The sequence below is a fragment of the Gobius niger genome, assembly GCF_951799975.1.
Source record: "Gobius niger genome assembly, contig: SCAFFOLD_131, whole genome shotgun sequence".
NCBI classification, from domain to species: Eukaryota; Metazoa; Chordata; class Actinopteri; order Gobiiformes; family Gobiidae; genus Gobius; species Gobius niger.
Genome location: NW_027639123.1, coordinates 14,489 through 29,299, shown reverse-complemented (window position 1 = coordinate 29,299; position 14,811 = coordinate 14,489). Strand labels below are relative to the sequence as shown.

General features: G+C 50.8%; 1 protein-coding gene across 2 annotated transcripts in view; it reads left to right on the top strand.

The window, feature by feature from the left end:
- The window catches only part of pth2ra (parathyroid hormone 2 receptor a), a 37,785-nt gene extending 23,139 nt beyond the window's left edge, over nt 1-14,646 (top strand). The window contains exons 7-13 of one of the 2 annotated variants that reach the window (XM_079583307.1): nt 490-550; nt 691-757; nt 1,221-1,315; nt 7,064-7,202; nt 7,729-7,770; nt 14,020-14,418; nt 14,450-14,646. In XM_079583307.1, the coding sequence (XP_079439433.1) occupies nt 490-550; nt 691-757; nt 1,221-1,315; nt 7,064-7,202; nt 7,729-7,770; nt 14,020-14,388 (773 nt within the window). In that variant the 3' untranslated portion in view covers nt 14,389-14,418; nt 14,450-14,646. Of the gene's footprint in view, nt 1-489; nt 551-690; nt 758-1,220; nt 1,316-7,063; nt 7,203-7,728; nt 7,771-14,019 lie in introns of both variants that reach the window. The other variant, XM_079583306.1, reaches the window with a different exon arrangement.
- The last annotated feature ends 165 nt before the right edge of the window (nt 14,647-14,811 follow it).

Genomic DNA, 14,811 nt, shown 5'->3' with positions numbered 1-14,811 from the left:
GTCATTAGCGTCATTAGCATTAGCATCATTAGCATCATTAGAATCATTAACTTCATTAGAGTTAGCATCATTAGCGTCATTAGCGTCATTAGCGTTAGCATCATTAGCATCATTAGCATCATTAGCATCATTAGTTTTAGCATCATTAGCATAATTAGCGTTAGCTATAGTGACTATATAGTGACTATATAGTGACTATATAGTGACTATATATAGTCACTATATAGTCACTATATAGTCGACTATATAGTCACTATATAGTCGACTATATAGTGACTATATATAGTCACTATATAGTCGACTATATAGTGACTATATATAGTCACTATATAGTCGACTATATAGTGACTATATATAGTCACTATATAGTCACTATATAGTGACTATATATAGTCACTATATAGTGACTATATATAGTCACTATATATAGTCACTATATAGTCGACTATATAGTGACTATATAGTGGCTGACTCGTGCTTGTGTTTCAGGAGTTCCGGCGGTGCTGGTGTCGCTGTGGGCGCTGGTCAGAGCCACCGTCGCCGACGTCAGGTAAAACAAACATCAGAGCTGAAGTGTCCCTGAGGTTCACACTGTCCCTGAGGTTCACACTGTCCCTGAGGTTCACACTGTCCCTGAGGTTCACACTGTCCTGTTCAGTCTCAGTGACGTCGTGTTTGTTTGTGCTGCAGATGTTGGGAGCTGAGCGCGGGGAACATCAAGTGGATCTACCAGGTCCCAATCCTCGTGGCCATCGGGGTCAGTACTTTACTACTACTGCAAATACTACTACTACTTATACAACTACTACTGCAAATACTACTACTACTTATACAACTACTACTGCAAATACTACTACTACTCATACAACTACTACTGCAAATACTACTACTACTTATACAACTACTACTGCAAATACTACTACTACTCATACAACAACTACTGCAAATACAACTACTACTTATTAAACTACTACTGCAAATATTACTACTACTTATACAACTACTACTGCAAATACAAGTACTACTACAAACAGGCAGCAGGAAGTCAAAGTGCAGCCTTTGTCCAGTTCCTCCTGAAGGTCTTAGCGTTAACTCAGCCCACACTCTCTCTTTGTGATACAGTATAAAGCGAGTGCTCAGGAAGTCAGTAAGGAGATGTGTTTTTGGGGGAGGGGCTCTAAGACTCCTCCCACAGCCTAAATCTGTGTTTCCTCTTCCAGCTGAACTTCCTGCTCTTCGTGAACATCGTCAGAGTTTTAGCCACGAAGCTGCGAGAGACGAACGCCGGGCGCTACGACACCAGGAAGCAGTACAGGTCAGAGGCTAACACGCAGTCATCCGGACCGGGGAGCGGCTGCAGCCCAGAGCTTTATAAACATGTGTGTGTGAGCGGTGTGTGGGCGAGTCTCAGCAGCATGTGGGCGTGTCTCAGCGGCATGTGGGCGTGTCTCAGCAGTATGTGGGCGTGTCTCAGCAGCATGTGGGCGTGTCTCAGCAGCGTGTGGGCGTGTCTCAGCAGTGTGTGGGCGTGTCTCAGCAGTATGTGGGCGTGTCTCAGCAGCATGTGGGCGTGTCTCAGCAGCGTGTGGGCGTGTCTCAGCAGTGTGTGGGCGTGTCTCAGCAGTGTGTGGGCGTGTCTCAGCAGTATGTGGGCGTGTCTCAGCAGTATGTGGGCGTGTCTCAGCAGTATGTGGGCGTGTCTCAGCAGCATGTGGGCGTGTCTCAGCAGCGTGTGGGCGTGTCTCAGCAGCATGTGGGCGTGTCTCAGCAGCATGTGGGCGTGTCTCAGCGGTATGTGGGCGTGTCTCAGCAGCATGTGGGCGTGTCTCAGCAGCATGTGGGCGTGTCTCAGCAGCATGTGGGCGTGTCTCAGCAGCATGTGGGCGTGTCTCAGCGGTATGTGGGCGTGTCTCAGCGGTATGTGGCCGTGTGTCAGCAGCATGTGGGCGTGTCTCAGCAGCATGTGGGCGTGTCTCAGCAGCGTGTGGGCGTGTCTCAGCAGCATGTGGGCGTGTCTCAGCAGCATGTGGGCGTGTCTCAGCAGCATGTGGGCGTGTCTCAGCAGCGTGTGGGCGTGTCTCAGCAGCATGTGGGCGTGTCACAGCAGCATGTGGGCGTGTCTCAGCAGTATGTGGGCGTGTCTCATCAGCGTGTGGGCGTGTCTCAGCAGCATGTGGGCGTGTGTCAGCAGTATGTGGGCGTGTCTCAACGGCATGTGGGCGTGTCTCAGCAGCATGTGGGCGTGTCTCAGCGGTATGTGGGCGTGTGTCAGCAGTATGTGGGCGTGTCTCAGCAGCATGTGGGCGTGTCTCAGCAGTATGTAGGCGTGTCTCAGCAGCATGTGGGCGTGTCTCAGCGGTATGTGGCCGTGTGTCAGCAGCATGTGGGCGTGTCTCAGCGGCATGTGGGCGTGTCTCAGCAGTATGTGGGCGTGTCTCAGCAGTATGTGGGCGTGTCTCAGCAGCATGTGGGCGTGTCTCAGCAGCGTGTGGGCGTGTCTCAGCAGCATGTGGGCGTGTCTCAGCAGCATGTGGGCGTGTCTCATCAGCATGTGGGCGTGTCTCAGCAGCATGTGGGCGTGTCTCAGCAGCGTGTGGGCGTGTCTCAGCAGCATGTGGGCGTGTCTCCTCAGCATGTGGGCGTGTCTCAGCAGTATGTGGGCGTGTCTCAGCAGCATGTGGGCGTGTCTCAGCAGCATGTGGGCGTGTCTCCTCAGCATGTGGGCGTGTCTCAGCAGCATGTGGGCGTGTCTCCTCAGCGTGTGGGCGTGTCTCAGCAGCATGTGGGCGTGTCTCAGCAGCATGTGGGCGTGTCTCAGCAGCATGTGGGCGTGTCTCAGCAGCATGTGGGCGTGTCTCAGCAGTATGTAGGCGTGTCTCAGCAGCATGTGGGCGTGTCTCAGCAGCATGTGGGCGTGTCTCAGCAGTATGTGGGCGTGTCTCAGCAGCATGTGGGCGTGTCTCAGCAGCATGTGGGCGTGTCTCAGCAGCGTGTGGGCGTGTCTCAGCAGCATGTGGGCGTGTCTCAGCAGTATGTGGGCGTGTCTCAGCAGCATGTGGGCGTGTCTCAGCAGCATGTGGGCGTGTCTCAGCAGCGTGTGGGCGTGTCTCAGCAGCATGTGGGCGTGTCACAGCAGCATGTGGGCGTGTCTCAGCAGTATGTGGGCGTGTCTCATCAGCGTGTGGGCGTGTCTCAGCAGCATGTGGGCGTGTGTCAGCAGTATGTGGGCGTGTCTCAACGGCATGTGGGCGTGTCTCAGCAGCATGTGGGCGTGTCTCAGCGGTATGTGGGCGTGTGTCAGCAGTATGTGGGCGTGTCTCAGCAGCATGTGGGCGTGTCTCAGCAGTATGTAGGCGTGTCTCAGCAGCATGTGGGCGTGTCTCAGCGGTATGTGGCCGTGTGTCAGCAGCATGTGGGCGTGTCTCAGCGGCATGTGGGCGTGTCTCAGCAGTATGTGGGCGTGTCTCAGCAGTATGTGGGCGTGTCTCAGCAGCATGTGGGCGTGTCTCAGCAGCGTGTGGGCGTGTCTCAGCAGCATGTGGGCGTGTCTCAGCAGCATGTGGGCGTGTCTCATCAGCATGTGGGCGTGTCTCAGCAGCATGTGGGCGTGTCTCAGCAGCGTGTGGGCGTGTCTCAGCAGCATGTGGGCGTGTCTCCTCAGCATGTGGGCGTGTCTCAGCAGTATGTGGGCGTGTCTCAGCAGCATGTGGGCGTGTCTCAGCAGCATGTGGGCGTGTCTCCTCAGCATGTGGGCGTGTCTCAGCAGCATGTGGGCGTGTCTCCTCAGCGTGTGGGCGTGTCTCAGCAGCATGTGGGCGTGTCTCAGCAGCATGTGGGCGTGTCTCAGCAGTATGTGGGCGTGTCTCAGCAGTATGTGGGCGTGTCTCAGCAGTATGTGGGCGTGTCTCAGCAGTATGTGGGCGTGTCTCAGCAGCGTGTGGGCGTGTCTCTGCAGCATGTGGGCGTGTCTCAGCAGTATGTGGGCGTGTCTCAGCAGCATGTGGGCGTGTCTCAGCAGCATGTGGGCGTGTCTCCTCAGCGTGTGGGCGTGTCTCCTCAGCATGTGGGCGTGTCTCCTCAGCGTGTGGGCGTGTCTCAGCAGCATGTGGGCGTGTCTCAGCAGCATGTGGGCGTGTCTCAGCAGTATGTGGGCGTGTCTCAGCAGCATGTGGGCGTGTCTCAGCAGTATGTGGGCGTGTCTCAGCAGCATGTGGGCGTGTCTCAGCAGCATGTGGGCGTGTCTCCTCAGCGTGTGGGCGTGTCTCCTCAGCGTGTGGGCGTGTCTCAGCTGTATGTGGGCGTGTCTCAGCAGCATGTGGGCGTGTCTCAGCAGCATGTGGGCGTGTCTCAGCAGTATGTGGGCGTGTCTCAGCAGCATGTGGGCGTGTCTCAGCAGCATGTGGGCGTGTCTCCTCAGCGTGTGGGCGTGTCTCAGCTGTATGTGGGCGTGTCTCAGCAGCATGTGGGCGTGTCTCAGCAGCGTGTGGGCGTGTCTCAGCAGCATGTGGGCGTGTCTCAGCAGCATGTGGGCGTGTCTCAGCAGCATGTGGGCGTGTCACAGCAGCATGTAGGCGTGTCTCAGCAGCATGTGGGCGTGTCTCCTCAGCGTGTGGGCGTGTCTCCTCAGCGTGTGGGCGTGTCTCAGCTGTATGTGGGCGTGTCTCAGCAGCATGTGGGCGTGTCTCCTCAGCGTGTGGGCGTGTCTCAGCAGCGTGTGGGCGTGTCTCAGCTGTATGTGGGCGTGTCTCAGCAGCATGTGGGCGTGTCTCCTCAGCGTGTGGGCGTGTCTCAGCTGTATGTGGGCGTGTCTCAGCAGCATGTGGGCGTGTCACAGCAGCATGTACGCGTGTCTCAGCAGTATGTGGGCGTGTCTCCTCAGCATGTGGGCGTGTCTCAGCAGCATGTGGGCGTGTCTCAGCAGCATGTGGGCGTGTCTCAGCAGTATGTAGGCGTGTCTCAGCAGCATGTGGGCGTGTCTCAGCAGCATGTGGGCGTGTCTCAGCAGTATGTGGGCGTGTCTCAGCAGCATGTGGGCGTGTCTCAGCAGCATGTGGGCGTGTCTCAGCAGTATGTAGGCGTGTCTCAGCAGCATGTGGGCGTGTCTCAGCAGCATGTGGGCGTGTCTCAGCAGTATGTGGGCGTGTCTCAGCAGCATGTGGGCGTGTCTCAGCAGCATGTGGGCGTGTCTCAGCAGCATGTGGGCGTGTCTCCTCAGCGTGTGGGCGTGTCTCAGCAGCATGTGGGCGTGTCTCAGCAGCATGTGGGCGTGTCTCCTCAGCGTGTGGGCGTGTCTCAGCAGCTTGTGGGCGTGTCTCAGCAGTATGTGGGCGTGTCTCAGCAGCATGTGGGCGTGTCTCAGCAGCATGTGGGCGTGTCTCATCAGCGTGTGGGCGTGTCTCAGCAGCATGTGGGCGTGTCTCAGCAGCATGTGGGCGTGTCTCCTCAGCATGTGGGCGTGTCTCAGCAGCATGTGGGCGTGTCTCCTCAGCGTGTGGGCGTGTCTCCTCAGCATGTGGGCGTGTCTCAGCAGCATGTGGGCGTTTGTCAGCAGTATGTGGGCGTGTCTGAGCAGTATGTGGGCGTGTCTCAGCAGCATGTGGGCGTGTCTCAGCAGCATGTGGGCGTGTGTGAGCAGCATGTGGGCGTGTCTGAGCAGTATGTGGGCGTGTCTCAGCAGCATGTGGGCGTTTGTCAGCAGTATGTGGGCGTGTCTGAGCAGTATGTGGGCGTGTCTCAGCAGCATGTGGGCGTTTGTCAGCAGCATGTGGGCGTGTCTCATCAGCGTGTGGGCGTGTCTCAGCAGCATGTGGGCGTGTCTCAGCAGCATGTGGGCGTGTCTCCTCAGCGTGTGGGCGTGTCTCCTCAGCGTGTGGGCGTGTCTCAGCAGCATGTGGGCGTGTCTCAGCAGCATGTGGGCGTGTCTCAGCAGCATGTGGGCGTGTCTCCTCAGCGTGTGGGCGTGTCTCAGCAGCATGTGGGCGTGTCTCAGCAGCTTGTGGGCGTGTCTCAGCAGTATGTGGGCGTGTCTCAGCAGCATGTGGGCGTGTCTCAGCAGCATGTGGGCGTGTCTCATCAGCGTGTGGGCGTGTCTCAGCAGCATGTGGGCGTGTCTCAGCAGCATGTGGGCGTGTCTCCTCAGCATGTGGGCGTGTCTCAGCAGCATGTGGGCGTGTCTCCTCAGCGTGTGGGCGTGTCTCCTCAGCATGTGGGCGTGTCTCAGCAGCATGTGGGCGTTTGTCAGCAGTATGTGGGCGTGTCTCAGCAGTATGTGGGCGTGTCTGAGCAGTATGTGGGCGTGTCTCAGCAGCATGTGGGCGTGTCTCCTCAGCGTGTGGGCGTGTCTCCTCAGCATGTGGGCGTGTCTCAGCAGCATGTGGGCGTGTCTCAGCAGTATGTGGGCGTGTCTCAGCGGCATGTGGGCGTGTCTCAGCAGCATGTGGGCGTGTCTCAGCAGTATGTAGGCGTGTCTCCTCAGCGTGTGGGCGTGTCTGAGCAGTATGTGGGCGTGTCTGAGCAGTATGTGGGCGTGTCTCAGCAGCATGTGGGCGTGTCTCAGCAGCATGTGGGCGTGTCTCAGCAGCATGTGGGCGTGTCTCAGCAGCGTGTGGGCGTGTCTCAGCAGCGTGTGGGCGTGTCTCCTCAGCGTATGGGCATGTCTCCTCAGCATGTGGGCGTGTCTCAGCAGCGTGTGGGCGTGTCTCAGCAGCGTGTGGGCGTGTCTCCTCAGCGTATGGGCATGTCTCCTCAGCGTGTGGGCGTGTCTCAGCAGCATGTAGGCGTGTCTCAGCAGTATGTGGGCGTGTCTCCTCAGCATGTGGGCGTGTCTCAGCAGCATGTGGGCGTGTCTCAGCAGTATGTGGGTGTGTCTCAGCAGCATGTGGGCGTGTCTCAGCAGTATGTGGGCGTGTCTCCTCAGCGTGTGGGCGTGTCTCAGCAGCGTGTGGGCGTGTCTCAGCAGCATGTGGGCGTGTCTCAGCAGTATGTGGGCGTGTCTCAGTGGTATGTGGGCGTGTCTCCTCAGCATGTGGGCGTGTCTCAGCAGCTTGTGGGCGTGTCTCCTCAGGAAGCTGTCCAAGTCCACCCTGGTGCTGGTGCTGGTGTTCGGGGTGCACTACATCGTGTTCGTGATGATGCCTCACCGCACCGAGGGCAGCGCCTGGGAGCTGCGCATGTACGCGGAGCTGTTCTTCAACTCCTTCCAGGTAAAGGTTCTGCTCACTGGGGGCGGAGCGGGGGCCGTCCGGCCTGGGGGCGGAGCGGGGGCCGTCCGGCCTGGGGGCGGAGCGGGGGCCGTCCGGCCTGGGGGCGGAGCGGGGGCCTTCCGGCCTGGGGGCGGAGCGGGGGCCGTCCCGCCTGGGGGCGGAGCGGGGGCCGTCCGGCCTGGGGGCGGAGCGGGGGCCGTCCATAACCTTTTCATGACCAGAGTATCTGCAATGACCCGCAGCGCCGGCCCAATGACCCCTGGGTAATAATATGACTGAATATATCTGATCACTCAATGAAGGAACAATCAATCAGTGCGATACAAAGTAAGTCTGCGGAGTCAAAACAGCCACACATCTGAGAGACTTTGGGAAAGCCGGCAATGAAAGGGTTAAAATATTTTAAAAATGTATATTATTTGAAGGTCAGCCTCCAAATATATACTGTATATACTTAAATATTTTCCTTTGCTCGCTCTTCTTTACCTGAAAACAAAAAACAATGTAACGCTGTGTGTCTCCTCAGGGCTTCTTCGTGTCCATCATCTACTGCTTCTGTAACGGAGAGGTCAGTACCACACCACCGGGGGCAGTACCACACCACCGGGGGCAGTACCACACCACACCACCGGGGGCAGTATCACACCACCGGGGGCAGTACCACACCACACCACCGGGGGCAGTATCACACCACACCACCGGGGGCAGTATCACACCACACCACCGGGGGCAGTATCACACCACACCACCGGGGGCAGTATCACACCACACCACCGGGGGCAGTATCACACCACACCACCGGGGGCAGTCATGAGTCTGAGGAAGGACGTGTGGAGGAGGTTCAGCTTGGAGAAACACCACCAGGGCTACGCACAGGGGCGTCGGACTGGGGGGGTAAAGGGTACTGAGTACCCAGGACACAGAGCAGGGGAGGGGCCTCAAAAATGCTGCATCAAGCGTATTGTACTTTCTAAGTTTCCTCATAATTGATACTATAAGAACTGAACAACCGGGTAAATTAATCAATAATTGATCCTCAGGCCAACACAGGGACAAAGCCACAGGTCACACACGCCGTTTTCACCGAATTAATGATGCTAATTAGCCGCGCGCATTTGGATTCACGCATTATAAAAGCACAGCTTTGGAGACGAGTCAACCTGGTTCTAGTTAAAGGTGGAGCTCGAGCCATTTAGTCGATTCCAGCGTAACTTTATACAACAACAATTTACTGACAACACACTTAAAGGCTTCAAATATGGTGAGACTGAATCAGACTGAAGCCCTGAGTTTGTGTTCAGGCCTGTGGTCATATAGCATCATCATGTTTTGTAAAATAGTATTTTAAAGCCTATTTTAAAGTTTTCTCTGCACAAATATCCCCTGTCCTGGTGCAGCCGTCCTGTTTAATGTGATGCTGATAATCATTATGCTCGACCTAAAACCAGCCATTTCAACTGAACCAATGAAAGGAGAAGATTCCACCATAAATATCTGTCACCACAGGATTAAAGGTTATTCAGTTTCTGTAACTGAAGCCAGATCAGAGGCAATTTCAAGGCAAACATTGACTTGAAACAAACAAACAAACAAACAAACAAACAAACAAACAAACAAACAAACAAACAAACAAACCATGACCTCAGTACCCATTGGATTGGATGTGTTTGTATATGAAGCAATTGTTTTTGGCCAACCCATTTTTTCACTTAATTAAGGTATATATAATAAGTAATAGAATATAAATGAACTGTACTGTCAAACTACTAAACCACTGTTATGTGGTCAAAGAACATAGAATATGAACTGTGTATTTCATATGGGGGGGGGGGGGGGTCCACCAAGATAGTTTGTACCCAGGGCCCAGAGTTTGGCGCCCTACACATATGAACCTGACTTGTTCCCCTGAGGCGACGGGACTGAAATCATGTCTTATTGTCATTTTAATGAGCTGAGCTCAAGCTTCACATTCACGTCTCTACGTGAAGTCCTGGGTTTAGTTCTCGGTTCTGACGTCTTGACTTTAATCTCTCCAAATCCTGGCGCTCAGAGAAACTGATTGAACAGTTTCCTCTCAGTTTTAACGAAGCCTCGCTCCTCGTTAGAGCCGCTCACTGTAATCCTCTGGTCTCAGACGTCTCCACCGTGGTCCTGTCAGTGATCACAGGTTCATCAGGAACCCGCTGGTCCAGGACAGCGTTAAAGACACTTGGTTTATTCAGCCTAACATGTGAGGCGTGTTCTTTCACATGTGTCATGACTAATAACATGAGACAAAAGCATCATGAGAGGACCAGAGAACAGTCATCCAAAATTACTGGAAAATTAGGAATTTGGGAACAAAAAATCCTCCAAACTGTGATAATGAAGATGTGACGTCCTGGATGTGTGAGACGTCTGTGGTGAAGCTCAGTCCTTCAGGAGAGAGAAACTAAATATGAATAACTCTGTGTTCCTCAGAGACACAGGAGCAAAGAGATAACTAAACACACTGACCCTCCCCGACCTTCATCACTATGGAAACATGAGGCTGTAGGAGAAACACCCAGAACATCAGAGACCCAGGACACTCAGAGACACTCGGCATCGTGACTTAACGTGATTAAACGTGATTAGACGTGATTAAACGTGATTAGACGTGATTAAACGTGATTAAACATGATTAGACGTGAGTCATTGTGGTTCATTGATAGTGTCAGATGTTCTTCAGCAGCTGTGAGTCAGAGCTTCATCTGTTTCTCCTGCGCTCACCACTCACTGTGAAGATGGGTTTATAAAACACACGCTTTAAACAGACCTGAAGGTAAAACCAGTTAGAGATGCATCGTCTAAGATCTAGTCTTTAACTAATCTCTAACTAGTCTTTAACTAGTCTCTAACTAGTCTCTAACTAGTCTTTAACTAGTCTCTAACTAGTCTCTAACTAGTCTCTAACTAGTCTCTAACTAGTGTCTAACTAGTGTCTAACTAGTCTCTAGTCTTTCATTAGTCTTTAACTAGTCCCTAACTAGTCTTTAACTAGTCTTTCACTAGTCTCTAACTAGTCTCTAACTAGTCTCTAGTCTTTCATTAGTCTCTAACTAATCTCTAACTAGTCTTTAACTCGTCTCTAACCAGTCCTTAACTAGTCTCTAAGTAGTCTCTAACTAGTATCTAACTAGTCTAACTAATCTCTAACTAGTCTTTAACTAGTCTCTAACTCGTCTCTAACTAGTCGTTAACTCGTCTCTAACTAGTCTTTAACTAGTCTTTAACTAGTCTCTAACTAGGCTCTAACTAGTCTTTAACTCGTCTCTAACTAGTCTCTAACTAGTCTCTAACTCGTCTCTAACTAGTCTCTAACTAGTCTCTAACTAGTCTCTAACTAGTCTCTAACTCGTCTCTAACTAGTCTCTAACTCGTCTCTAACTCGTCTCTAACTAGTCTCTAACTCGTCTCTAACTAGTCTCTAACTAATCTCTAACTAGTCTCTAACTAATCTCTAACTAGTCTTTAACTAGTCTTTAACTAGTCTCTAACTAATCTCTAACTAGTCTCTAACTCGTCTCTAACTAGTCTCTAACTAGTCTCTAACTAGTCTCTAACTAGTCTCTAACTAGTCTCTAACTAGTCTCTAACTCGTCTCTAACTAGTCTCTAACTCGTCTCTAACTCGTCTCTAACTAGTCTCTAACTCGTCTCTAACTCGTCTCTAACTAGTCTCTAACTAGTCTCTAACTAATCTCTAACTAGTCTCTAACTAATCTCTAACTAGTCTTTAACTAGTCTTTAACTAGTCTTTAACTTGTCTCTAACTAGTCTCTAACTAGTCTCTAACTCGTCTCTAACTAGTCTCTAACTAGTCTCTAACTAGTCTCTAACTAGTCTCTAACTAGTCTTTAACTAGTCTCTAACTCGTCTCTAACTAGTCTTTAACTAGTCTCTAACTAGTCTTTAACTTGTCTCTAACTAGTCTCTAACTAGTCTCTAACTAGTCTCTAACTAGTCTCTAACTAATCTCTAACTAGTCTCTAACTAATCTCTAACTAGTCTTTAACTAGTCTTTAACTAGTCTTTAACTAGTCTGTAACTAATCTCTAACTAGTCTTTAACTAGTCTTTAACTAGTCTCTAACTAATCTCTAACTCGTCTTTAACTAGTCTTTAACTAGTCTTTAACTAGTCTCTAACTAGTCTCTAACTCGTCTCTAACTAGTCTCTAACTCGTCTCTAACTAGTCTCTAACTAGTCTCTAACTCTTCTCTAACTAGTCTTTAACTAGTCTCTAACTCGTCTCTAACTAGTCTTTAACTAGTCTCTAACTAGTCCCTAACTAGTCTCTAACTAGTCTCTAACTCGTCTCTAACTAGTCTCTAACTAGTCTCTAACTCGTCTCTAACTAGTCTTTAACTAGTCTCTAACTAGTCCCTAACTAGTCTCTAACTAGTCTCTAACTAGTCTCTAACTCGTCTTTAACTAGTCTCTAACTCGTCTCTAACTAGTCTCTAACTCGTCTCTAACTCGTCTTTAACTAGTCTCTAACTAGTCCCTAACTAGTCTCTAACTAGTCTCTAACTCGTCTCTAACTAGTCTCTAACTCGTCTCTAACTAGTCTCTAACTAGTCCCTAACTAGTCTCTAACTAGTCTCTAACTCGTCTCTAACTAGTCTCTAACTAGTCTCTAACTCGTCTCTAACTAGTCCCTAACTAGTCTCTAACTAGTCTCTAACTCGTCTCTAACTCGTCTCTAACTCGTCTCTAACTCGTCTTTAACTAGTCCCTAACTAGTCTCTAACTCGTCTTTAACTCGTCTTTAACTAGTGTCTAACTCGTCTCTAACTAGTCTCTAACTAGTCCCTAACTAGTCTCTAACTCGTCTTTAACTAGTCTCTAACTCGTCTTTAACTCGTCTTTAACTCGTCTTTAACTAGTGTCTAACTCGTCTCTAACTAGTCCCTAACTAGTCTCTAACTCGTCTTTAACTAGTCTCTAACTCGTCTTTAACTCGTCTTTAACTAGTCTCTAACTCGTCTTTAACTCGTCTTTAACTAGTGTCTAACTAGTCTCTAACTCGTCTTTAACTAGTCTCTAACTCGTCTTTAACTAGTCTCTAACTAGTCTCTAACTAGTCCCTAACTAGTCTCTAACTAGTCTCTAACTAGTCTCTAACTAGTCTCTAACTCGTCTCTAACTAGTCTTTAACTAGTCTCTAACTAGTCTCTAACTAGTCCCTAACTAGTCTCTAACTCGTCTTTAACTCGTCTTTAACTAGTCTCTAACTCGTCTTTAACTCGTCTTTAACTAGTGTCTAACTAGTGTCTAACTCGTCTTTAACTAGTCTCTAACTCGTCTCTAACTCGTCTCTAACTCGTCTCTAACTCACTCCTACAAGGACAGCCTGTAGGTGGGCGGAGCCTCCACCCGCTGCAGAGGGGGAGGAGCCTCACAAGGACATTTGAAGTATACTCTGTGTACTGCAGTATTTGAAGTATACTCTGTGTACTGCAGTATTTGAAGTATACTCTGTGTACTGCAGTATTTGAAGTATACTCTGTACTGCAGTATGTGAAGTATACTCTGTGTACTGCAGTATTTGAAGTATACTCTGTGTACTGCAGTATTTGAAGTATACTCTGTGTACTGCAGTATTTGAAGTATACTTTGTGTACTGCAGTATGTGAAGTATACTCTGTGTACTGCAGTATTTGAAGTATACTCTGTGTACTGCAGTATTTGAAGTATACTTTGTGTACTGCAGTATTTGAAGTATACTCTGTGTACTGCAGTATTTGAAGTATAGTCTGTGTACTGCAGTATTTGAAGTATAGTCTGTACTGCAGTATTTGAAGTATACTCTGTGTACTGCAGTATTTGAAGTATAGTCTGTACTGCAGTATTTGAAGTATACTCTGTGTACTGCAGTATTTGAAGTATAGTCTGTGTACTGCAGTATTTGAAGTATAGTCTGTACTGCAGTATTTGAAGTATACTCTGTGTACTGCAGTATTTGAAGTATAGTCTGTACTGCAGTATTTGAAGTATACTCTGTGTACTGCAGTATTTGAAGTATAGTCTGTACTGCAGTATTTGAAGTATACTCTGTGTACTGCAGTATTTGAAGTATACTCTGTGTACTGCAGTATTTGAAGTATAGTCTGTACTGCAGTATTTGAAGTATACTCTGTGTACTGCAGTATTTGAAGTATAGTCTGTACTGCAGTATTTGAAGTATACTCTGTGTACTGCAGTATTTGAAGTATACTCTGTACTGCAGTATTTGAAGTATACTCTGTGTACTGCAGTATTTGAAGTATACTCTGTACTGCAGTATTTGAAGTATACTCTGTGTACTGCAGTATTTGAAGTATACTCTGTGTACTGCAGTATTTGAAGTATACTCTGTACTGCAGTATTTGAAGTATACTCTCTACTGCAGTATTTGAAGTATACTCTGTACTGCAGTATTTGAAGTATAGTCTGTGTACTGCAGTATTTGAAGTATACTCTGTACTGCAGTATTTGAAGTATACTCTCTACTGCAGTATTTGAAGTATACTCTGTACTGCAGTATGTGAAGTATACTCTGTGTACTGCAGTATTTGAAGTATACTCTGTACTGCAGTATTTGAAGTATACTCTGTACTGCAGTATTTGAAGTATACTCTGTGTACTGCAGTATTTGAAGTATACTCTGTGTACTGCAGTATTTGAAGTATACTCTGTGTACTGCAGTATTTGAAGTATACTCTGTGTACTGCAGTATTTGAAGTATACTCTGTACTGCAGTATTTGAAGTATACTCTGTGTACTGCAGTATTTGAAGTATACTCTGTACTGCAGGTGCAGAGCGAGCTGAAGAAGGCGTGGCATCGCCGGGCGCTGGCGTCTGATTGGCAGATGCCGGTGTTTTGTGGGCGGTACCATTACGGCTCAGTGGTGGGCGGAGTCAGCACGAGCAGCCACTCCCCCCCGCCGCTGCAGTGCACGCGCTCCACCACCGAGGGGCGCCTCCCGCAGAGTCACGCCCCCCTGTCCCCGCCCCTCCCCAGAGCCACGCCCCTCACGCTGCCCGGCTACGTCAGCGACTCCGACCTGTCGCTGCCCGAGGAGCAGCGCCTGGACGACATCAGCCTGAAGGAGCGCCCCCACGAGAGGGCGGAGCCTGCCCCCGCCACAGAGGGGGAGGAGCCTCACAAGGAGAGCCTGTAGGAGGGCGGAGCCTCCCCCCGCCGCAGAGGGGTAGGAGCCTCACAAGGAGAGCCTGTAGGAGGGCGGACCCCCCCCCCCGCCGCAGAGGGGGAGGAGCCCCACAAGGACAGCCTGTAGGAGGGCGGAGCCTCCCCCCCGCCGCAGAGGGGGAGGAGCCTCACAAGGACAGCCAGTAGGAGGGCGGAGCCTCCCCCCGCCGCAGAGGGGAGGAGCCTCACAAGGAGAGCCTGTAGGAGGGCGGAGCCTCCCCCCGCCACAGAGGGGAGGAGCCTCACAAGGACAGTCTGTAGGAGGGCGGAGCCTCCCCCCGCCACAGAGGGGAGGAGCCTCACAAGGACAGTCTGTAGGAGGGCGGAGCCTCCTCCCGCCACAGAGGGGAGGAGCCTCACAAGGACAGCCTGTAGGAGGGCGGAGCCTCCCCCC